This window comes from Manis javanica, chromosome 15 (assembly GCF_040802235.1).
Source record: "Manis javanica isolate MJ-LG chromosome 15, MJ_LKY, whole genome shotgun sequence".
NCBI lineage: Eukaryota > Metazoa > Chordata > Mammalia > Pholidota > Manidae > Manis > Manis javanica.
Genome location: NC_133170.1, coordinates 70,616,315 through 70,641,769, shown reverse-complemented (window position 1 = coordinate 70,641,769; position 25,455 = coordinate 70,616,315). Strand labels below are relative to the sequence as shown.

Below are 25,455 nucleotides of genomic sequence, written 5' to 3'. Positions count from 1 at the left end.
GTATAAGTTTTTCACTTAACTCGGTGAGCCTCAAAGAAATGCAGTGGTGAAAGCACAGTGATTTTTTTCCCCATTCATTATTTAGTGAAGTTACCTTTTCACACACACAATGACCAAGAAATTGCTCAGCAAATTCACAAAGATTAAGAGATCTAAGTACATAGTCTTGGCTCACACAGAGAAAAAATAGGTAGGATACATATATGATGAGAGAAAGACATATATTTTGATGAATATGTGCTTAGAGAAATATGACTTTCTAAACTGAATTTTGATTAGTGCTCTTTATTTCATCTGGAACTGACTTTAAATCATTCTAGAAATGTCTGGTGACTCAGGATTCTAGAAATGGGTAGGGATGGTATTTCACACAAAAAATGAGACTCCTATTTATTTTCAAAATGCTCTGTCTTTCCCACTTACCCCTGAAATTTTGGTTATTGACTGTATCTGGGGGGCTGGTCATTTCCCCTTTAGTAATGTGTTTAAGAAATGGAGAATAATGTGTGAGACTAGGGTTCAGTTCTCGAAACAGAACTTCCTTTTAAGTGCCACACTTGTCCACTGAATACACACTTGTCTTGACAGAGGTAGTGGGACCTGAGGTGGGCGGGGCTAAATCCACTCTCAGGCTTCTATGATGCGCTGTGGCCATGGTAACATGGTGATGCCCACCTTGGGTTCTGTTTCATCGGCTACACTGTGAGCTGAGTAGTTCACTCTGGTGAGAGGTGAGGAACTCTCAGCTTCATACCCAGAGCCTTTTGAGATGGGAAACCTCAATTGTTGTACAGGTATGTTCACAAAGATGTTCTCAGAATACTGTTGCTACTAATGGACTTGTCAGCTTGTTCTCAAAATACTTTTCTCATCTTTTTAAATTTCCTTTCTCTAATTTGTCTTACCGAGTTCACTGGAAACCTCCATTGTTGTTGTGAAGGTATGTTCATAAAAATCGTCTCAGAATGCTGTTGTTACTAATGGACTTGTCAGTTTTTTCTCAAAATATTTTTCTCTTCTTTTAAAAATTTCCTTTCTCTAATTTCGTCTGTATACACAGTTATAAATATGTTGTATAGTTTTGTTTATTCCTCAATTTCTATTTTTGGTTATTCTATCAAGTTGGTTGCCTTATCTTTTCTCCATTTAGAAAAACATACCACTTCCTCTTACACTCTGCACCTCTCACTTCCCACCTCTGGGGAACACATGGCAGTTTTTTTTGCCTCATCAGTTAAAATTAACTTCAGAAATGTGGAACGGTTGAGACGAGTCCGGAGGCATTTCCCACAAGGAAGGGAATCTATCACCATCGCAAACCTTCCCTGCGCTCCTGACACTGAGTGTGTGTTGAGGTCCGCACACGGTCGGTCCTGTTACTCCTGTTCATACATAGTTGACCCCTGGACAACGCAGGGCTGGGGCCGCTGACCCCCACCCAGTGCAGCTGAAACTCAAATACCTTTTTCTTTAATTGAAGTATGGATGATATACAATCTTATATTAGTTTCAGATGTACAACACTGTGGTTCACATTATTAAATACTGACCTCAACTAGCGCAGTTACTGTCTGGCTACATAGAAAGATGTGAGAGAATCATTGGCTATATTCTCCATGCTGTGTTACCAGTCCCAGGAACAACTCATATTATGACTGAGAACTTTCGTGCCCCTTTATCCCCTTCCTGCTCACCACCCACTAATCCCAACCCCTCTCCCAAAGTAACCACCAGTCACTGCTCAATGTCTTTGCATCTACTGCTATTTTGTTCACTTTGTTTTGTCTTTAGATTCCACAAATAAGTGAAATCATATGGTACTTGTCTTTCTCTGCCTGGATTATTGGACTTAGCATGATACCCTCTAGGCCCATCCATGTTGTCACAAATGGCAGGCTTTCCTTCTTTCTATGGCTGAGTAATATTCCATTGTGTATATGTACCACCACCTCTTCTTTATCCATGTATTTATTGATGGACACTTTGGTTGCTTCCGTGTCTTGGCTATTGTAAATAATGCAGCAATAAACACAGGGATGCATATACCTTTACAAATCAGGGATTTTATTATCCTCAGGTAAATTTCTAGAAGTGGAATTACTGGGTTGTGTATTTCTATTTCAATTGTTTGAGGAACCTCCACCCTGCTTTCCATAGGGGCTGCACCGATTTATATTCCCACCAAGAGTGTCGGAGGGTTCCCATTTCTCCACATCCTTGTCAGCACTTGTTATTTCTTGTCCTTTGAACAATGGCCATTCTGAATGGTGTGAGGTGGTACCGCCTTGTGGTTTTGATTTGCATTTTCTTGGTGATGTGAAATATCTTTTCTTGTGCCTGTTGGCCATCTGTATTTCTTCTCTGGGGAAATGTCTGTTCAGTTCCCCTGCCCACTTTTTAATCAGGTTATTTTTTCTTTTCGGTGTGGAGTTATATGAGTTCTTTATATATTTCAGATGTTAACCCCTTATCAGATAAATCATTTATGAATATATCCTCCCACAATGTAGGCTGCCTTTTTGTTCTGTTGGTGTCCTTTGCTGTAGAGAAACTTTTTAGTTTGATGTTGTCCCACCTATTCATTTTTGCTTTTGTTTTTCTTGCATGACGTGTCCAGAAGAAATTTGCTTATACTTTTGTTCAAGAGATTTTTGCCTAAGTTGTCTTCTAAGAGATTTATGGTCTCATATCTTACTTTTAAATAGTTTATCCACTTCAAGTTTACTTTTGTGTATGGAATTAGACAGTAATCCAGTTTCATTCTCTTTCATTTAGCTGCCCAGTTTTCGCAACGCCAGTTACTGAAGAGACTGACTTGTCATCACTGTATATTCTTGGCTCCTTTGTCATATTGGACATACAGATGCATGGGTTTATATCTGGGTGATAACTGACTTCCCCCAAATTTAACTACTATTAGCCTATGGTTGATCTGAAGTCTTACTAATAACATTGTCTATTAGCATATATTTTGTATGTTAAATGTATTATATATTGTATTCTTTCAATAAAGTAAGCTAGAGAAAAGAAAATATTAAGAAAACGTTAAGAGAAAATCTGTTTCCTTTACTATAGTGTATTTGCTGAAAAACAATCCACTTATAAGTGGACCCCCACAGTTCACGCCCATGTTGTTCAAGGGTCAACTGGAAATAGTTTTCCAAAAGAGATCATTAGAATGTGAGAGCCCATTTGTGGAGTATAACAATGAAGCAAACTGAAGGAATAAAACAGCAGCAGACTCACAGACTCCAAGAAGGGTCTAGTGGTTACCAAAGGGGGGTAAGGGGAGAGGGTGTGAGGGGAGAGGGAGGGGTCGGGGAGGAGAAGTGGATTGAGGGGCACTATGACTGGCACACATGCCATAATGCCACTGGTGTCAAGGGGAAGACAGTATAGCACAGAGAAGACAGGTAGTGACTCTGTGGCATCTTACTATGCTTATGGACAGTGCCTGCAGTGGGATGTGAGGGGGGCTTGATAATATGGGTGAATGTAGTAAGCACAATGTTTTTCATGTGAAACCTTCCTAAGAATGTATTTCAATGATACCTTAATAATAAGAAAAGGAATGTGAGTGTCTAGGTTTCAATTTACTTTTATGTTGCAGGTATTATCCAAAATTACATCTTACAGAGAAATCAATTATATGCTACCACCCAACTCATTCAGCACCCCACATGTAAGCATGGTGAAATAGAGTGATTTTTTCCTCAAAGAATAGCCAGTCTTTCAACATACAATGAAAGAGACAATTGGTTAATGAATTAATTTAGTGACTGATAGATAACCAAGTACACTGATTGTTAGTAACACACAAAGAAAAATAGATAATGTACGTAGATGAGAGCAATGAAATTTTAGGTAACTAGACAATTGCATACATTTGCAGGGAGAATTATAGCTTTAAAAAAGAATGAGTATCTGTTAAAGTGGTTTCAGTGTAATGTGTTCCTCAGTTCCTTGACCTTTCGTCCAGATCTCTTTGTGAAAGCTAAGCTATGGTCTTTTCTATGACTTGCTTTTCTACGCCTTGGCAAGTATCTCAGGAATTTATGTTCTGTTTGGAAGCACTTGTATTTGTGAGGAATAAATAATGCGGGATGACATTGTTTCCCATATTTGAGAACACAGGACTTTCTACTAGCCGGCGACCTTCCCTTCCTGTGAGCTGGATGGAGTTCATCTCGCCTGAACACACTGTCTGCCCACCGGGAATCTGGCCCCTGGATTGTTCTGGAGAACAATGATGCATATGTTTAGTCTGGGGCCACAGGGTGTGGGTCCAGAGTCACCTGATATCACTGACTCGTGTAGACTGACTGTTTCACCAGGCCTCGGGGGGTCTTTACCTGGAAAGCCACAGGCTTTGATTCTCATGTCTCTCCTGCTCACTCTGCCATCCTTCTTCCAACAAGGGGACGGCCCAGCAACAGCTCGGTCCGTGCTTGTCAACCACCCACACCCGAGTCCCTCCTTTGTCCAATCACTCTCAGTTCCCTGAGGAATGCCCGAGCACCGCCACTGTACTGACTCAATTCCGCATCTCCCTAGTTGGCCCTGAGGACGTGGTGGAGCCCTGTGGAAGCAAGGCGGAGCAGCAGGTCCGGTCAGGAGCCACGGTAAGGCTGCCTTCCTCCAAGACAGAAACAGGGATTGCTTTCTCGGCTTCCTTTCCAATCAAGTTTAGATAGGAAAGCTGATCACATACAGACAGAAGATATCAGGTAGAGCTTATTTGGGAGAGAGGGATGGAGAAGAATCTTAGCCACTGATACTTGATTTAAAAGGACATCCAATTTTCCTCAGCAATTTTTCCTTTTTTTATTAAGGATTTTGTAATTGCCACACAAGCCAGACTGGAGAGCTACACTCTCCAGGAAAAGCTTTTGTCTTTTTCATATGTGCCCTGGATGCTTGTTTGAGGGACCTTTGCCTCCACCATGGCATCTCATCTGGTTTTCTACAGTCACCAAGAGAACAAAATTCCTGTGCAAACAGGACACAAAGTGGTCTCATTCTCACAGTGATTTCTCCTCTGTCATTGCAGGTGGCATCAGGAGCCAGAGAAAACCGTAAGTCTTTCAGAATTGCTCACTCGCAAAGGAAATAATCTAGATAAGTAATGCGGGGCTTGCTTGCTGACTTTAGTCTCTGGAGCCACCCTCCTTCCAGGTACCTGGTGGGGATGGGGGTTGGGGGTACAGTAAGAAATGAGTTTTCCAGGTAAGGAATTATGGCCAGTTCCACAATCCCTGGGTGCAGCTGCCTTCCTTTTATCTAAGCCTTATCCTGGGCTGCTCAGACTGGGCTCAGAGCAGGAGTGGGACATGGAGGGACCCAGACGTAATTCATGAAACCACTGAAGCACCAGCCCAAATGGCTGCTTCCCGGCTAATTCACTCTAGCTGTTCATGCAGGGCTGGTCAGCTGAAGGGAAGCTAATTCCTGGCAGACCCTTCATGGGGTGAGAAAGGGACAGAGCTGGGTAAGCAGACGAAGGCCTGAACTAGCTTGACTAGCCAGAGAGGGGGGCAACTGGAAGAGGGGTCCAAGACTGATAAACAAGATGTGGTGGAAACTGACTGGAACTAGATCTAGCCAGGATGATATCTGGTTTGATGGGGAACACATCTCTGACTTCATTAAAATCTTATTTACATAGTAAACATCATGCCCATCAGTGCCATGACAGTTTCTAATTGTCATGACAACCCCTGGAAGAGACTTAATAAGAAAACACCCCCTCTTTCTAAGGCTCTCCCCAGAGAAGTCACGACTGTTCCACCCTGTCCTTCAGCTGCTTGTTGTACTTCCAGTAACAGAGCTGACAGACCACCCGGGAGGGGCTCCTCTGCCTGGGGAGCACCCTCTCTGCTTTACTGCATGCCCTGCAACCCCTCTTAATAAATCTGCCTTCTGCTGCACCATTTGATTTCCATCCTGCACATGGCCCAGCACTCACCTCCCACATTCTCCTGTAATGGTCTCTTGGCACTTTGGAATGTCCCAGGTTCTGAGTCTGCTTGGGAGCCAAACAGAGCACTGGTGCCTCAGGATGGTCACCTGGCCATCAGGTGGCTCAGTGTGAGACAGCTGACAGTGTGCAGAGGCTGGGGCGGGTGCCCACAAGGACGTCCCCTGCCCCTTCAGAGGCGCTCCCTTTAAGGGAAACTGCTTTTGTTAGGATCGGAGATTGAAACAGAGAGAAAAGGCCTGGGTTAGGATCTGGGCTCTTCTCTGGGCCCAGTCACCTCCTCCAGGGCTTCCACTGTCTCCTGCAGGAGGATTTGAGAAATGGAGCAAGGGGAGACATTGGGCTCCAGGGCTGGATCTCAGGTGTCCTGGGCAGGTCTCAGGGCTTCAGGGATCTCTGTCCCCATGGGACCAACCCGTTCCTGTCCCAGATCCACCATATGTCAGTGTTGTGACTCTGGGCAAATCTTTTAAGATCTGATTTGCCATGCCATGAACCACATGCTATGGGTCCCAGACCCTGTTCTGCCCACCCCACAGGGCTAACATGGGGATCACAGGAGATGCTAACAGATATTCTCCATGAGCTGCAAAGCATCAGAGCTATGGAAAGAGATGAAAAGTAACCTCTCACCATCCCCCCTCCCGTAGCCATCCAAGTCCCCTGTCTGGATGCAGCCACTACCAAGCATCAACCTTATTTGTGCAGCCATTTAATGACAAAACACTTACAGTGTACTTCTGAATCACCAGTCTGTTTTCTGAAGACTTCTGCTACATTTAATCATTTTGAGCCTCATGCCATGATCCCAGGAAGTAGGCTCTAGTAACTTTTTCACAGGACAGTGCAGAGAGACCTGAGGCCCAGGTCAGCAGGCACTGGCCCCATTCTCTCAGCCCCTGTGCTCTGCCACTCTTCTATATTGTCCCACCAAAAATAAGATACTTTCTCACATAATTTGTCTCTTGGATTTTTTTTCTTTCATGATATTGGCACTCAACATAAAATCATATGATTCTTAGCAAATTTTTAAACACAAAATACAGTGTCTTTAATCATAGGCCCGATGTTGTACTTATTATACAAATGTATTATATACATTTACTTACAAGTAAAAAATGTATGCATTTGTAAAACAAACTCTGAGCCCTTGCGCAACATTTCCCTCCACACATACCCTGACAACCACCATTCAACTCTCTGCTTCTATGTGCTTGACTATTTTAGACTCCACACAGAGCTGATATCGTGAAGTATTGTCTTTCTATGTCTGGCTTATTTCACTTAGCATAACGTCCTCCAGGGCCATCTGTGTCATCAGAGATGCCAGGATCTCCTTTTTTAAGGCCAAACAATATCCCGGTGTAGATATATACCACATTTTCTGTCCCCATTTCACTGTCCACGGATACTTAGATTGTCCCCATATTTGGCGACTGTGACTAGTGCTGCAGTGTGCGAGGGAGGGCAGGGGTCATTGTGAGATCCAGATTCCAATGCTTTTGGGTATCTACCCTAAAGTGAAATTGAAGGATCAAATGGCAGTTTTATGAATATTTTGAGAAATTTCCCATATTGTTTTCCATAGTAGCTCTATTTGGTAATTAATAGGGCTGGACACCAGGGAGAGGTGAGCACTCTGGGAGGCTGAGACTCTTGTTGCTTCTGGGACACGCATGCTCCATTGGTCCCATGGGGACCCAACACAGAGGTGGCTGTTTGAAAGATGTCCCAGCAGCAGGAAGGGTGCCAGAGGGGCGGGGCTGGGGGGAGCTCTCTCCCAAGGAGAAAGGGCAGGTGGATGATGCTCCCCTAGCCCTGCTCAGCCCAAGTGTTTGGGGACCTACAGGAGCCAGCTCCAAATGTGCTCTGCCCTTCTGGGGGCACAGCCCTGCAGAGCACTCCCTTTCCTGCACGCAGTACCTGCCCCTCTGGCCCAGCAGTGGCTGCCATTTCCAACCGGTAGACATAGCATGGCTCCAACCACAACAAACCCCAGCAGAAGTGCCTCCAGGCACACAGAGGTGTGTAGAGGGTCGCTGACAGTCTCTGCCACTGCACACATATAGGCAGGAAGGCAGTTCCACCCACAGCCCACTAACAGCAACCGTGACCCCACCACAGAGGAGAACCAGGCACTGGTGAGCAGAGTCTTATGCTTCTGGACACCACAGGACACCTTATTCATAAAGGCATTACTTTCTAGGCCAGGTGGCAAAGCAGATCTCTCTGATACAAAGGAAGAAACACAGAAACCCACACAAAACGAGGAGAGAGAGAAATATGTTCCAAACGAAAGAACAAGATAAGACACCAGAAAAGGGGTTAAATAAAGCAGACCACCAATCTTCTTCATAAAGATTTCAAAGTAACAGTCATAACAGTACTCAGTGACCTGAGGGAAAGAATCAATCATCTCAGTAAGAACTTCAGCATAGAGATAGATTTGAAAAAGAGCCACTCCGAGCTGAAGAATATAGTAACTGAAATGAAAAATATAATGGAGAGAATGAATAGCAGACTGCTGGGAGTAGAAGGAAGAATCAGTGAGATGAAAGATAGAGACCAGGAAAGCAACAAGCTCAGGACCAGAGAGAAAGAAGAATTTCTAAAAACGAGAGGATACTTAGAGAGCTGGGTGACAACAAACAAAACAACATTCTCATCATAGGGGCCCCAGAAGGAGAAGAGAGAGACAAAGCAGTAGAATTCTCTTTGAAGAAATAATAACTGAAAACATCTGCAGTCTGGGGAAGGAAACAGATACCAGGTCCTGGAAGCACAGAGAGCCCCTAACAAGATGAACCCCAGGAAGACAACACCAAGACATACAGTAATTAAAATGGCAAAGATGAAAGATAAAGAGGGAATCTTATAGGCAGATAGTTACCTAGACGGGAACCTCCAGAAGGCTATAAGCAGACTTCTAAGCAGAAACTCTACAGGCCAGAAAGGAGCGGCATGACAATTCAATGAAATAAAAGGGAAGAACCTACAACCAAGAATCCACTACCCAGCAAGGATATCGTTCATAAATCCAGGTTCACCTACTCATCCTCTTCCCTTTCTCTATAAAATCCTAGCAACCACTGATCTTTTCCATCATCTCTATAGTTTTTCTTTCTCCAGAATGTCAAATACTTGGAATCATAAACTATGGACTTTTTCACACTGACTTTCTCACTTATCTCTATTTAACATTCATCCTTGTCTTTGTGTGTGTGTGTGTGTGTGTGTGTGTGTGTGTGTGTGTGTGTGGCTTGGTAGCTGAGTTATATTAATTACAGAATAATGTGTCATCGTGTGGATGTATCACTTTGTTTATCCAGTCACCTGTTGAAGGACAGCTTGGTTGCTTCTAGTTTTGGTGGTTACAAATAGAGTTGTTATAGGCTGACTTCCTGTTGTCCACCAAGGAAGGTGGCCCAGCAGCAGATGACTGCCATACACTCTCTCCCCATGTCTGTATCACTAAAGATCCCCAAGTAATTCCTGAGCAACACCACCAAGGGGCTGACATTTTCTCTGGGTCCTAGATCTCCCTGAGAGCCTGGATGAGGAGCTTCCTGCAGACGGGGCAGAGGGAAAGTCTCCATTTACTTCCAAGGTAAGCTTGCCTGTCTTTGCCTAAGATAGAAATGCTGCTTTCTTGGTTCCTCTCTGTTTGAGTTGAGTTCAGATATGAAAAAATGACAGCGTACATTCTAGATGTTAGATACTATTTTCTTGGTGTGGTGGAAGGGGAGGATGTGAACTGTGTGGTAGGGACCCTTTTACTCAAAAAACAATTTTTTTCTCCATGGATTAAGAGTTTTTCAATTGCTCCCTTGATGGACTGGACAGATACATTCCCCAGGAAAAGCTCATGCCCTTTCCCATTGGAGGACTCTATGCTTGTTTTGGGGGCCTTTGACTTACTACTGTTTCTCATTTCATTTGCAATAGTTGCCAAACCACCAAGGACACAGTACACACATAATGTGATGCAACAGTGTTTCCTCTCATTGCAGGTGGCCTCCAGACGGGGCAGAAACAGTAAGTATTTGGGGATTGCTCACGTGCTAATACAGGTGGTACACTCTTGCTATCTCCAATATGAAGATTTATACTGATTCCAATTTCCTGCAGAGAATAAGAATATGAAGTGTGGGGTGGGGAAATGGATTTCCCAAGGGAAAAACCATGTCCTTCTTTCTAAGTCACATGGGAACAATGGTGTTCCTATCCCCACCGAGGAAAGTGTTCACAAGACTGTCAAAGGAAAACAAATTGTGTTTTGGAGTCACCATGACTCAGCCAATAACAACTGCTGTTAATAATAAACCTCACCTCTGAGTAGGCTGTGGAATTCTCCTCAAGCTGTTTGTGCGATGGCGGTTAAAGACTAGCAGCCATAATGGTATATAACTGGCCTGTGAGAAAAGATGAAATAGAGTCTTGGTTTCTTCTGAAGGCCTTTGCCAGGAAATAAGCTGAGAAGAGTGCTGTAAGACAGAAATGAAAACAAGGTCATTTAAGATTTCGCTTCCTTTTGAATCATGACTCCTCTGTGGAGTACACTGTAGTTTAGTAGAATCTCATTGTTCCATAGATGTTGGCCACACAGACAGAACATCTCCATCGTTCCTCAGTGGTCATTGGGCATTTCTTGTGAAGGAGCCTTGGGGTCTGATCACTGCACCCATGGAAGGTAACCCTCCCCCAAAAGTTGGAACTTCAGGGTGATGGTTCTGCAGGTGAGAGCGAGAATGGCCCGGTGGAAACGGGCCGAGTGACAAGGTGAAGGGGGTTCCTCACTCTCATCTGTAGCTTTCCATCTGTGATCAATGTCTTGTTGAAGGGCTCTGATCCCACGGAGCCCAGGGAAGGTCTGAGGACCCAGGGAGAGAGCAGAGCGATGCTGTGAGCCGGCATGGCAGGAACAGGAGGAGGAACAGTGGGAGCCCCTTTCTCTCATAACCTTCCTGTTCGCGTTTGTGTCTTTAAAGACTGCGATTGGGAGAGCTTCCTCAGCAGCAGCAGTGGTGAGGAGGACTGTCCAGGTAGGGAGCTACCTCGGGCCAGAGCCAAGGGGAGTGGGGTTACACCTGCTGTTCTGCAGACTGGGGATGGGAAGCGTGGTATCAGAAAGGCAGCAGCAGAGGTACTTTGCCTTTGTGTTTTGAGAGTGCTGTGCGTATAATCAGCTTTTCTTGCTTTCTTACTTAAAGATGGTCTTTCCTAGGCCAGGGCTTGTTGGCTTCCCCTCTGCAGAGCACCAAAGCCTTTGGTCCTAGGGTAGCATGTGGTGGGAGCAGAGCAGGAGGCTGCTGGGTTGGGTGTTCTTCTGTGATGGGGGCTCTCTGGTGGGACACAGCTCTGTCACCTGCCCTTGAGCCTGCAGGCAAGTTCTCCCATGGGCACGAGGAAGGTGGGGAGCAGATCCTCCCCTATGCTGGCAGCATCCAGTGGGCAGCTTCCTGTCCTGTTCTCAAGTTCCTGATCAAAAGGTTGCTCCCAGGGCAGGCGGCAGAGACATTTCCCCTCAGCCCCTGCACGCACTCCGGGATTGGGTTCCTTTTACGTGGTGTCGGGTTTTGTGCACAAGGCTTGAGGGTGTTTGGGGTGACTTTACAGAGTGTGATTGTGAATGAGTGGGGGTGTGTGTGAGAGAGAGAAAGAGAGACAGACAGTGGGATGAGGTTGTATGTTTCCCCAGGGGATGTGTCCCACTTACACTAAACTTGCCAGGATCAACTTTCTTAAAAAAAAAAGTGCCTTCGTGCTGCACATTTTTCAGCCATATTGTCAAGGATGGCCCACAGCAGTGGTTCAGTCATGCTTGGTAACCACCTGCTTCTGTACTTTCTGGCCCCATGTCCATATCAAGCATCCCTCCCTGAGTCATTCTTGAGCACCACCACCAATGGACTGACAGCTACTCTGTGTCTTTCTTCTTATCCCTTAACGCAGTAACTGAGGTGCTTCTTGTGGACCAGGCAGAGGAGACCGTGCCTGTTGCCGAGGAAGAGACTGCTGCTCTCTCTGAGGTAGAAATGTTACTTTTTTGATATCTTTCCTTTTGTTAAAAACAAAATTCACCCAAGTAAATTTGGAGATCTAATTGGCTTCATTAAGCGATCCATGAATTGGGCAGCATCCCTTGTAGCAACTGCAGAGATGCTCCCAAGGGCTATGGATAGGGAGAGGTTTTCACAGGCCAGAAAAGGAAGTCATAAAAAGTAAAAACGGACTATTTCAGGTGAGGACATCTTCATTTGGAGACAAAAGTGTTCTATTGGGTGGATTCCTTTGGGGGATGGAGAGGGCACATGGGACATTGTCTTATCAGTGCTGACCAGAAAATTCCTGAGTGATTACATTTTGGGGGAGGTTCAAATTGCCATTGAGTTAGGTGAAGAGCTCTGGTTTGGTGACTTGACCTGGCAGAAGTCTCACCACACTTGGCCTGTGTCTTTTTAACATTTTCCAATCAAATTCACTGGAAAATTTGACAATGTACATTACAGTTGATACATATAATTTCTCTGGCAGGGAGAGTGTTGGGGCATCGTCTCTGGCCAAGTGACCCCTGATTCAAGAGGGCACTTGCCGCAGGCCACACCAAACCTGCATAGAAATAGTGTGGTTGGGGAGCCTCTTCCTCAGCAGCAATTTCTCCTCCTTGGATTGAGAGTTTTGTCATTGCCAATCTCAGTGGACTTGACAGACAGCCTTCAGGAAAATCAGCTTTCCACCTACTTCGGGGGACATTGATGCAGCCTCAGTGTCCTATCTGGTTTGCTAAAGTCACCTAGAGAATTAAAGACCTGTGCATACTCTGTGTAGGGTGAAGTGATTCTCATGGTTTTCTTTTCTGTAATTGCAGATGGCTTCAGGAACAAGTGAAAGTGGTACGTATTCTGAAGTCACTCACTTGTTGGGGAAAACGCTTGCTGTCCTTAGTTAGAGGAGCCATTTAACTCTGGGCTCCCACTGGAATGAGGATTAGAGGTGAAGTGAAACAAAAAATAGGATTTTCCAGGCAGAGAACTATGGTCACATTTCTAGAAGCAGTCACATAGTCTCCAGGTGGTGGTTCGGGTGCCGGGAGATGAGCTGTGTCTGTATGTCAGTCGATAAGGTGGGATTCTGAGTGTGCATGTGTGTGTGCTTCTGCTTCCCTAGATTTATATCCCCCTGAGCAGCACAGCTGCCAGTATGAAATTTCCCAGTAAGAAAAAATCCCATCACCTTGCTTCCTCAGTAGTTATGTATGTCAACATGTATAAAATTGTACAATTTCAATATGTGTAATTCATTATATGCCAGATACACCTCAAGTAATCTGAAAAAGAAACAGAACACAAATAAACAGAAAACCCCATCCCCACCCAGGAAAGTGTTCTCAGGGCTCTCAAAGAAAACAAATATGGAGTCACCATGGCTCAGCCAATAACAACTTCATTTCATAATGAACCTCACCTCTGAGTAGGCTGTTGAATTGTCCTCAAGGGTGTTTGTGCGAAGGCAGTTAAACACAAGCAGCCATCATGGTATTTAACTGGCCTGTGGGAAAAGGCAAAATAGGGCCTTGGTTTCCTCTGAAGGCCTTTGCCAGGAAGGAAGCCGAGAGGAGGTCTCTAAGTGAGTAGAAATGTAAAACAAGGTCACTTACGGTTTTGGCTTCCCTTTGAATCGCGACTCCGCTGTGGAGAACATTGTAGTTTAGTAGAATCTCATCGTCCCACAGATGTAGGCCACACGGAGAGAACATCTCCATCGTTCCCGAGTGGTTATTGCCCATTTCATTGAAAGCGGCCTAGGGTTCTGACATGTCAAAATGTCAAAGATACCCCCCACCCCGCCGCAGTTGGAACTTCAGGGTGATGTTTCTGCAGGTGAGAGCGAGAACGGCCCAGTGGAAACGGGCCGAGTGACAAGGTGAAGTGGGATCCTTGCTCTCATCTGAAGGTTTGCATCTGTGATCAATGTCTTGTTGAAGGTTTCTGACCCCACAGAGCCCAGGGAAGGTCTGAGGACCCAGGGAGAGAGCAGGGCGATGCTGTGAGCCGGCGTGGCCCCAACAGGAGGAGGAAGAGTGGGAGCCCCTTTCTCTCATACTCTTACTGTTTGTGTTTGTGTCTTTAAAGACTGCGTTGTGGAGAGCTTCCTCAGCAGCGGCAGTGATGAGGAGGACTGTCCAGGTAGGGAGCTACCTCGGGCCAGAGCCAACGGCAGCGGGGTTCCACCTGCAGCTCTGGAGACTGGGGTTGGGAAGCGTGGTGTCAGAAAGGCAAAGGAAACGTGTGGAGGAGCATTTTCTTCTCATATTTTAAATGCCCAATAGCAGAGGTACTGTGCCTTTGTGTTTAGAGAGTGCTGTGCATATAATAAGCTTTTCTTGCTTTCTTACTTAAAGACGATCTTTCCTAGGCCAGGGCTTGTTGGCTTTACCTCTGCGGAGCACCAAAGCCTCTGTTTCTGGGGTATCAGGTGGTGGGAAGAGAGCAGGAGGCTGCTGGGTTGGGTGTTCTTCTGTGATGGGGGCACCCTGGCGGGACACAGCTCTGTCACCTGTCCTTGAGCCTGCAGGCAAGTTGTCCTATGAGCACGAGGTGGGTGGGGAGCAGATCCTCCTCTGCACTGGCTGCCCCGAGTGGGCAGCTACCTGTCCTGTCCTCATGTTCCTGATCAAAAGGGTGCTCCCAGGGTGGGCGGCAGAGACAACATTTCCCCTCAGCCCCTGCACGCGCTCCGGGATTGGGTTCCCTTTATGTGGTGTTGGGTTTTGTGCACAAGGCTTGGGGGTGTTTGGGGTGACTTTACAGAGTGTGATTGTGAATAAGTGGGGGTGTGTGTGAGAGAGAGAGAGACAGACAGTGGGATGAGGTTGTATGTTTCCCCAGAGGATGTGTCCCACTTACACTAAACGTGCCAGGATCAACTTTCTTAAAAAAAAAGTGCCTTCGTGCTGCACATTTTTCAGCCATATTGTCAAGGGTGGCCCACAGCAGTGGTTCAGTCATGCTTGGTAACCACCTGCTTCTGTACTTTCTGGCCCCATGTCCATATCAAGCATCCCTCCCTGAGTCATTCTTGAGCATCACCACCAATGGACTGACAGCTACTCTGTGTCTTTCTTCTTATCCCTTAACGCAGTAACTGAGGTCCTTCTTGTGGACCAGGCAGAGGAGACCGTGCCTGTTGCCGAGGAAGAGACTGCTGCTCTCTCCGAGGTAGAAATGTTACTTTCTTGATATCTTTCCTTTTGTTAAAAACAAAATTCACCCAAGTAAATTTGGAGATCTAATTGGCTTCATTAAGCGATTCATGAATTGGGCAGCATCCCTTGTAGCAACTACAGAGATGCTCCCAAGGGCTATGGATAGGGAGAGGTTTTTACAGGCCAGAAAAGGAAGTCATAAAAAGTAAAAACGGACTATTTCAGGTGAGGACATCTTCATCTGGAGACAAAAGTGTTCTATTGTGTGGATTCCTTTGGGGGATGGAGAGGGCACATGGGACATTGTCTTATCAGTGCTGACCAGAAAATTCCTGAGTGACTGCATTTTGGGGGAGGTTCAAACTGCCATCGAGTTTGGTGAAGAGCTCTGGTTTGGTGACTTGACCTGGCAGAAGTCTCACCACACTTGGCCTGTGTCTTTTTAACATTTTCCAATCAAATTCACTGGAAAATTTGACAGAGTACATTCTGGATTATACATATAATTTCTCTGGTGGGGAGAGTGTTGGGTCATCGTCTCTGGTCACGTGACCCCTGATTCAGGAGGGTCACACCAAAGCTGTGTAGAAATAGTGTGGTTGGGGAGCCTCTTCCTCAGCAGCAATTTCTCCTCCTTGGATTGACAGTTTTGTCATTGCCAATCTCAGTGGACTTGAGAGACAGCCTCCAGGAAAATCAGCTTTCCACCTACTGCAGGGGCATTGACGCAGCCTCAGTGTCCTATCTGGTTTGCTGAAGTCACCTAGAGAACTAAAGTCCTGTGCAAACTCTGTGTAGGGTGAAGTGATTCTCATGGTTTTCTTTTCTGTAATTGCAGATGGCTTCAGGAACAAGTGAAAGTGGTACGTATTCTGAAGTCACTCACTTGTTGGGGAAAACGCTTCCTGTGCTTAGTTAGAGGAGCCATTTAACTCTGGGCTCCCACTGGAATGAGGATTAGAGGTGAAGTGAAACAAAAAATAGGATTTTCCAGGCAGAGAACTATGGTCACATTTCAAGAAGCAGTCGCATAGTCTCCAGGTGGTGGTTCGGGTGCCGGGAGATGAGCTGTGTCTGTATGTCAGTCGATAAGGTGGGATTCTGAGTGTGTATGTGTGTGCGCTTCTGCTTCCCTAGATTTCTATCCCCCTGAGCAACACCGCTGCCAGTATGAATTTTCCCAGTAAGAAAAAATCCCATCACCTTGCTTCCTTAGTAGTTATGTATGTCAACATGTATAAAATTGTACAATTTCAATATGTGTAATTCATTATATGCCAGATACACCTCAAGTGATCTGAAAAAACAAAAAGACACACAAGTAAACAGAAATCCCCATCTCCACTCAGAAAAGTGTTCACAGGGCTCTCAAAGAAAGCAAATATGGAGTCACCATGGCTCAGCCAATAACAACTTCATTTCATAATAAACCTCACCTCTGAGTAGGCTGGTTAATTCTCCTCAAGGCTGTTTGTGCGATGGCGGTAAAACACAAGCAGCCATAATGGTATTTAACTGGCCTGTGGGAAAAGGCAAAATAGGGCCTTGGTTTCCTCTGAAGGCCTTTCCCAGGAAATAAGGTAAGAGGAGGTCTCTAAGTGAGTAGAAATATAAAACAAGGTCACTTACGGTTTTGGCTTCCTTTTGAATCACGTCTCCTCTCTGGAGAACATTGTAGTTTAGTAGAATCTCATCCTCCCCTAGATGTTGGCCACACGGAAAGATCATCTCCATCACCATTGAGTGGTCATTGGGCATTTCACCTGAAGCGATCTAGGCTTCGCAGGAGTGAACACGCCGAAGGTAACGTCCCCCCAACAGTTGGAACTCCAGGGTGAAGGTTAGGCAGGTGAGAGCGAGAACGGCCCCGCAGAAACTGACAAAGTGATAAGGTGAAGGGGGATCCTCGCTCTCATCTGAAGCTTTGCATCTGGGATCAATGACTTGTTGAAGGGATCTGACACTATGGAGCCCAGGAAGGTCTGAGGACCCAGGGAGAGAGCAGGGCGATGCTGTGGGCCAGCATGGCCCCAACAGGAGGAGGAACAGCGGGAGCCCCTTTCTCTTATAACCTTCCTGTTCGCATTTGTGTCTCCAAAGACTGCGACGTAGAGAGCTTCCGCAGCGGCATGACTGAAGAGAAGGACTGTACAGGTAGGGAGCTACCTCGGGCCACAGCCAGTGGGAGCAGGGTTACACCTAAAGCTCTGGAGACTGGGGATGGGAATTGTGGTAGCAGAAAGGCACAGGAAACACATGTGGAGGAGCATTTTGTTCTTGTATTTTAAATACCCAATAGCAGAGGTACTATGACTTTGCGTTTTGAGAGTGCTGTGCGTATAATCAGCTTTTCTTGCTTTCTTAGTTAAAGATGCTCTTTCCTAGGCCAGGGCTTGTTGGCTGTGCCTCTGCAGAGCACCAAAGCCTCTGTTCCTGGGGTAGCATGTTTTGGGAACAGAGCAGGAGGCTGCTGGGCTGGGTGTTCCTCTGGGACGGGGGGTCTCTGGCGGGACACAGCTCTGTCACTTGCACTTGAGCCTGGAGACAAGTTCTTCCATGGGTGCCAGTAGGGTGGGGAGCAGACCCTCTGCTGCACTTGCAGCATCCAGCTGGGACCTTCCTGTCCTGTCCTCATGTTCCTGATCAAAAGTTGCTCCCTGGGCTGGTGGCAGAGACAACATTTCCTCTCAGTCCCCTGCCCGTGCCCCAGGATTGGGTTCCTTTTATGTGGTGTCGGGTTGTGTGCACAAGGCTTGGGGATGTTTTGTGTGACTCTACAGAGTGTGACTGTGAATGATAGGGGTGTCTCTGCGAGAGAGAAAGAGAGACAGCCAGTGGGATTTAGGTGGTGTGTTTCCCCAGGGGATGTGTCCCACTTACACTGAACTTGCCAGGATCAACTTTCTTAAAAAAAAAGTCCCTTCACGCTGCACATTTTATAGTGGTATTGTCAAGGATTAGAGGTGAACTGAAATAAAAAATAGGATTTTCCAGGCAGAGAACTATGGTCATGTTTCTAAAAGCTGTCGTATAGTCTCCAGGTGGCGGGTAGGGTGCAGGGTGTTGAGCTGTGTTTGTACGTCTGTCGATAAGGTGGGATTCTGAGTGTGTACGTGTGTGTGCTTCTGCTTCCCCAGATTTATATCCCCCCGAGCAGCATAGCTGCCAGTATGAACTTTCCCAGTAAGAAAAAATCCCATCACCTTGCTTCCTCAATAGTTATGTATGTCCACATGTATAAAATTGTACAATTTCAATATGTGCAATTCATTATATGCCAGATACACCTCAAGTAATCTGAAAAAACAAACAGACACACAAATAAATACAAAACCCTATCCCCAGCCAGGAAAGTGTTCACAGGGCTCTCAGAGCAAAACAAATTTGAAGTCACCGTGACTCAGCCAATAACAACTTCATTTCATAATAAACCTCACCTCTGAGTAGGCTGTTGAATTCTCCTCAAGGGTGTTTGTGTGATGGCAGTTAAACACAAGCAGCCATAATGGTATTTAACTGGCCTGTGGGAAAAGGCAAAATAGGCTCTTGGTTTCCTCTGCAGGCCTTTGCCTGGAAGTAAGCCGAGAGGAGGTCTCTAAGTGAGTGGAAATGTAAAACGAGGTGACTTATGGTTTTGGCTTCCCTTTGAATCATGACTCCTCTGTGGAGAACATTGTAGTTTAGTAGAATCTCATCGTCCCGGAAATGTTGGCCACATGGAGAGAATGTCTCCATCGTCCCCAAGTGCTTCTTGCCTATTTCATTTGTAGCGGCCTAGGCTTCTGATATGTGAACACGTCGAAAGTAATCTCCCCCCCACAGTTGGAACTTCAGGGTGATGGTGCTGCAGGTAAGAGCGAGTGGAAACAGGCCGAGTGACAAGTTGAAGGAGGATCCTCGCTCTCATCTGAAGCTTTTCATCTGTGATCAATGTCTTGTTGAAGGGCTCTGTTCCCACGGAAACCAGTGAAGGTCTGAGGACCCAGGGAGAGAGCAGGGCGATGCTGTGGGCCAGCATGGCCCCAACAGGAGGAAGAACAGTGGGAGCCCCTTTCTCTCATAACCTCCCTGTTTGTGTTCGTGTCTTTAAAGACAGCGATACGGAGAGCTACTTCAGCAGCACCAGTTACGAGGAGGACTGTCCAGGTAGGGAACTACCTCGAGCCAGAACCAGTGGGAGGAAGGTCACACCTACAGCTCTGGAGACGGGGGATGCGAATTGTGGTAGCAGAAAGGCACAGGAAACACATGTGGAGGAGCATTTTGTTCTTGTATTTTAAATACCCAATAGCAGAGGTACTATGACTCTGCGTTTTGACAGTGCTGTGTGTATAATCAGCTTTTCTTGCTTTCTTAGTTAAATCTTTCCTAGGTCAGGGCTTGTTGGCTGTGCCTCTGCAGACCACCAAAGCCTCTGTTCCTGGGGTAGCATGTGGTGGGAGCAGAGCAGGAGGCTGCTGGGCTGGGTGTTCCTCTGGGACGGGGGGTCTCTGGCGGGACACAGCTCTGTCACCTGCACTTGAGCCTGGAGACAAGTTCTTCCATGGGTGCCAGTAGGGTGGGGAGCAGACCCTCTGCTGCACTTGCAGCATCCAGCTGGGACCTTCCTGTCCTGTCCTCATGTTCCTGATCAAAAGTTGCTCCCAGGGCTGGTGGCAGAGACAACATTTCCTCTCAGTCCCCTGCCCGTGCCCCAGGATTGGGTTCCTTTTATGTGGTGTCGGGTTGTGTGCACAAGGCTTGGGGATGTTTTGTGTGACTCTACAGAGTGTGACTGTGAATGATGGGGGTGTCTCTGAGAGAGAAAGAGAGACAGCCAGTGGGATTTGCGTGGTGTGTTTCCCCAGGGGTTGTGTCCCACTTACCCTGTACTTGCCAGGATCAACTTACTTAAAAAAAAGTCCCTTCACACTGCACATTTTACAGCTGTATTGTCAAGGATTAGAGGTGAATTTAAACAAAAAATTGGATTTTCCAGACAGAGTACTATGGTCACATTTCTAGAAGCAGTCGCACAGTCTCCAGGTGGCGGGTAGGGTGCAGGGAGATGAGCTGTGTCTGTATGTCAGTCTATAAGGTGGGATTCTGAGTGTGTATGTGTCTGTGTTTCTGCTTCCCCAGATTTATATCCCCCCGAGCAGCACAGCAGCCAGTATGAACTTTCCCAGTAAGAAAAAATCCCATCACCTTGCTTCCTCAGTAGTTATGTATGTGAACATGTATAAAATTGTACAATTTCACTATGTGCAATTCATTATATGCAGATACACCTCAAGTAATCTGAAAAAACAAACAGACACACAAATAAACAGAAAACCCCATCCCCAACCAAGGAAAGTATTCACAGGGCTCTCAAAGCAAAACAAATTTGAAGTCACTGTGACTCAGCCAATAACAACTTCATTTCATAATAAACCTCACCTCTGAGTAGGCTGTTGAATTCTCCTCAAGGCTGTTTGTGCGATGGCGGTTAAACACAAGCAGCCGTAATGGTATTTAACTGGCCTGTGGGAAAAGGCAAAATAGGCTCTTGGTTTCCTCTGCAGGCCTTTGCCAGGAAGTAAGCCGAGAGGAGGTCTCTAACTGAGTGGAAATGCAAAACGAGGTGACTTATGGTTTTGGCTTCCCTTTGAATCACGACTCCTCTGTGGAGAACATTGTACTTTAGTAGAATCTCATCATCCCGTAGATGTTGGCCACACGGAGAGGACGTCTCCATCGTCCCAGAGTGGTCATTGCCCATTTCATTGGAAGTGGCCTAGGCTTCTGACCTGTCAACACGTCGAAGGTAACCTCCCCTCCACAGTTGGAACTTCAGGGTGATGGTTCTGCAGGTGAGAGCGAGAACGGCCCAGTGGAAACGGCCGAGTGACAAGGTGAAGAGGGATTCTCGCTCTCATGTGTAGCTTTGCATCTGTGATCAATGTCCTGTTGAAGGGCTCTGACCCCACGGAGCCCAGGGAAGAGAGGACCCAGGGAGGGAGCAGGGCGATGGTGGGAGCCGGCGTGTCCCCAACAGGAGGAGGAAGAGCAGGAGCCCCTTTCTCTCATAACCTTCCTGTTTGTGTCTTTAAAGACTGCGATGGGAGAGCTTCAGCGGCGGCAGCAGTGGCTAGGAGGGCTGTCCAGGTAGGGAGCTACCTCGGGCCAGAACCAATGGGACCGGGGTCCCACCTGCAGCTCTGGAGACTGGGGATGGGAAGCGTGGTATCAGAAAGGAAAAGGAAATACTTGTGGAGGAGCACTTTATTCTCGTATTTTAAATACCCAATAGCAGAGGTACTGTGCCTTTGCGTTTTGAGAGTGCTGTGCGTATAATCAGCTTTTCTTGCTTCTTAGTTAAAGACGATCTTTCCTAGGCCAGGGCTTGTTGGCTGTGCCTCTGCAGAGCACCAAAGCCTCTGTTCCTGGGGTAGCATGTGGTGGGAGCAGAGCAGGAGGCTGCTGGGTTGGGTGCTCTTCCGTGATGGGGGCACCCTGGCGGGACACAGCTCTGTCACCTGCCCTTGAGCCTGCAGGCAAGTTCTCCCATGGGCACAAGGTGGGTGGGGAGCAGATCCTCCTCTGCACTGGCAGCCCCGAGTGGGCAGCTTCCTGTCCTGTCCTTATGTTCCTGATCAAAAGGGTGCTCCCAGGGCGGCGGCAGAGACAATATTTTCCCTCAGCCCCTGCATGCGCTCTGTGTTTGGGTTCCCTTTATTTGGTGTTGGGTTTTGTGCACAAGGCTTGGGGGTGTTTGGGGTGACTTTACAGAGTGTGATTGTGAATGAGTGAGGGTGTGTGTGAGAGAGAGAAAGAGAGACAGACAGTGGGATGAGGTTGTATGTTTCCCCAGGGGATGTGTCCCATTTACACTAAACTTGCCAGCATCAACTTTCTTAAAAAAAAAAAGTGCCTTCGTGCTGCACATTTTTCAGCCATATTGGCAAGGGTGGCCCATAGCAGTGGTTCAGTCATGCTTGGTAACCACCTGCTTCTGTACTTTCTGGCCCCATGTCCATATCAAGCATCCCTCCCTGAGTCATTCTTGAGCAGCACCACCAATGGACTGACAGCTACTCTGTGTCTTTCTTCTTATCCCTTAACGCAGTAACCGAGGTCCTTCCTGTGGACCAGGCAGAGGAGACCGTGCCTGTTGCCGAGGAAGAGACTGCTGCTCTCTCCGAGGTAGAAATGTTACTTTCTTGATATCTTTCCTTTTGTTAAAAACAAAATTCACCCAAGTAAATTTGGAGATCTAATTGGCTTCATTAAGCGATCCATGAATTGGGCAGCATCCCTTGTAGCAACTACAGAGATGCTCCCAAGGGCTATGGATAGGGAGAGGTTTTTACAGGCCAGAAAAGGAAGTCATAAAAAGTAAAAACGGACTATTTCAGGTGAGGACATCTTCATCTGGAGACAAAAGTGTTCTATTGGGTGAATTCCTTTGGGGGATGGAGAGGGCACATGGGACATTGTCTTATCAGTGCTGACCAGAAAATTCCTGAGTGACTGCATTTTGGGGAGGTTCAAATTGCCATCGAGTTAGGTGAAGAGCTCTGGTTTGGTGACTTGACCTGGCAGAAGTCTCACCACACTTGGCCTGTGTCTTTTTAACATTTTCCAATCAAATTCACTGGAATATTTGACAGAGTACATTCTGGATTATACATATAATTTCTCTGGTGGGGAGAGTGTTGGGTCATCGTCTCTGGTCACGTGACCCCTGATTCAGGAGGGTCACACCAAAGCTGTGTAGAAATAGTGTGGTTGGGGAGCCTCTTCCTCAGCAGCAATTTCTCCTCCTTGGATTGACAGTTTTGTCATTGCCAATCTCAGTGGACTTGAGAGACAGCCTCCAGGAAAATCAGCTTTCCACCTACTGCGGGGGCATTGACGCAGCCTCAGTGTCCTATCTGGTTTGCTGAAGTCACCTAGAGAACTAAAGTCCTGTGCAAACTCTGTGTAGGGTGAAGTGATTCTCATGGTTTTCTTTTCTGTAATTGCAGATGGCTTCAGGAACAAGTGAAAGTGGTACGTATTCTGAAGTCACTCACTTGTTGGGGAAAACACTTGCTGTCCTTAGTTAGAGGAGCCATTTAACTCTGGGCTCCCACTGGAATGAGGATTAGAGGTGAAGTGAAACAAAAAATAGGATTTTCCAGGCAGAGAACTATGGTCACATTTCAAGAAGCAGTCGCATAGTCTCCAGGTGGTGGTTCGGGTGCCAGGAGATGAGCTGTGTCTGTATGTCAGTCGATTAGGTGGGATTCTGAGTGTGCATGTGTGTGCGCTTCTGCTTCCCTAGATTTCTATCCCCCTGAGCAACACCGCTGCCAGTATGAATTTTCCCAATAAGAAAAAATCCCATCACCTTGCTTCCTCAGTAGTTATATTTGTCAACATGTATAAAATTGTACAATTTCAATATGTGTAATTCGTTATATGCCAGATACACCTCAAGTGATCTGAAAAAACAAAAAGACACACAAGTAAACAGGAAACCCCATCTCCACTCAGAAAAGTGTTCACAGGGCTCTCAAAGAAAGCAAATATGGAGTCACCATGGCTCAGCCAATAACAACTTCATTTCATAATAAACCTCACCTCTGAGTAGGCTGGTTAATTCTCCTCAAGGCTGTTTGTGCGATGGCGGTTAAACACAAGCCGCCATAATTGTATTTAACTGGCCTGTGGGAAAAGGCAACATAGGGCCTTGGTTTCCTCTGAAGGCCTTTCCCAGGAAATAAGGTGAGAGGAGGTCTCTAAGTGAGTAGAAATATAAAACAAGGTCACTTACGGTTTTGGCTTCCTTTTGAATCACGTCTCCTCTCTGGAGAACATTGTAGTTTAGTAGAATCTCATCCTCCCCTAGATGTTGGCCACACCGAGAGATCATCTCCATCACCATTGAGTGGTCATTGGGCATTTCACCTGAAGCGATCTAGGCTTCGCAGGAGTGAACACACCGAAGGTAACGTCCCACCAACAGTTGGAACTTCAGGGTGAAGGTTAGGCAGGTGAGAGCGAGAACGGCCCCACAGAAACTGACAAAGTGATAAGGTGAAGGGGGATCCACGCTCTCATCTGAAGCTTTGCATCTGGGATCAATGACTTGTTGAAGGGCTCTGACACTATGGAGCCCAGGAAGGTCTGAGGACCCAGGGAGAGAGCAGGGCGATGCTGTGGGCCAGTATGGCCCCAACAGGAGGAGGAACAGCGGGAGCCCCTTTCTCTCATAACCTTCCTGTTCGCATTTGTGTCTCTAAAGACTGCGATGTGGAGAGCTTCCGCAGCGGCATGACTGAAGAGAAGGACTGTACAGGTAGGGAGCTACCTCGGGCCACAGCCAATGGGAGCAGGGTTACACCTACAGCTCTGGAGACTGGGGATGGGAATTGTGGTAGCAGAAAGGCACAGGAAACACATGTGGAGGAGCATTTTGTTCTTGTATTTTAAATACCCAATAGCAGAGGTACTATGACTTTGCGTTTTGAGAGTGCTGTGCGTATAATCAGCTTTTCTTGCTTTCTTAGTTAAAGACGATCTTTCCTAGGTCAGGGCTTGTTGGCTGTGCCTCTGCAGAGCACCAAAGCCTCTGTTCCTGGGGTAGCATGTGGTGGGAACAGAGCAGGAGGCTGCTGGGCTGGGTGTTCCTCTGGGATGGGGGCTCTCTGGCGGGACACAGCTCTGTCACCTGCACTTGAGCCTGGAGACAAGTTCTTCCATGGGTGCCAGTAGGGTGGGGAGCAGACCCTCTGCTGCACTTGCAGCATCCAGCTGGGACCTTCCTGTCCTGTCCTCATGTTCCTGATCAAAAGTTGCTCCCACGGCTGGTGGCAGAGACAACATTTCCTCTCAGTCCCCTGCCCGTGCCCTAGGATTGGGTTCCTTTTATGTGGTGTCGGGTTGTGTGCACAAGGCTTGGGGATGTTTTGTGTGACTCTACAGAGTGTGATTGTGAATGATGGGGGTGTCTGAGAGAGAGAAAGAGAGACAGCCAGTGGGATTTGGGTGGTGTGTTTCCCCAGGGGTTGTGTCCCACTTACCCTGTACTTGCCAGGATCAACTTACTTAAAAAAAAAAGTTCCTTCACACTGCACATTTTACAGCTGTATTGTCAAGGATTAGAGGTGAATTTAAACAAAAAATTGGATTTTCCAGACAGAGTACTATGGTCACATTTCTAGAAGCAGTCGCACAGTCTCCAGGTGGTGGGTAGGGTGCAGGGAGATGAGCTGTGTCTGTATGTCAGTCTATAAGGTGGGATTCTGAGTACATATGTGTGTGT

General features: G+C 46.7%; 1 protein-coding gene across 1 annotated transcript; it reads left to right on the top strand.

The window, feature by feature from the left end:
• Positions 1-620: 620 nt before the first annotated feature.
• LOC108385547 (uncharacterized) lies at positions 621-24,137 on the top strand. The gene is made up of 21 exons (XM_073222684.1): positions 621-794; positions 4,555-4,622; positions 5,051-5,075; positions 9,514-9,584; positions 9,988-10,012; positions 10,569-10,667; positions 10,966-11,019; positions 11,930-12,006; positions 12,846-12,870; positions 14,110-14,163; positions 15,119-15,195; positions 16,021-16,045; positions 16,887-16,985; positions 17,283-17,336; positions 19,275-19,328; positions 20,729-20,787; positions 20,872-20,970; positions 21,259-21,311; positions 22,273-22,349; positions 23,174-23,198; positions 24,040-24,137. The coding sequence occupies exons 1-16, from the start codon at positions 770-772 to the stop codon at positions 20,767-20,769; spliced, it is 873 nt and encodes a 290-aa protein (XP_073078785.1). The 5' UTR covers positions 621-769; the 3' UTR covers positions 20,770-20,787; positions 20,872-20,970; positions 21,259-21,311; positions 22,273-22,349; positions 23,174-23,198; positions 24,040-24,137.
• The last annotated feature ends 1,318 nt before the right edge of the window (positions 24,138-25,455 follow it).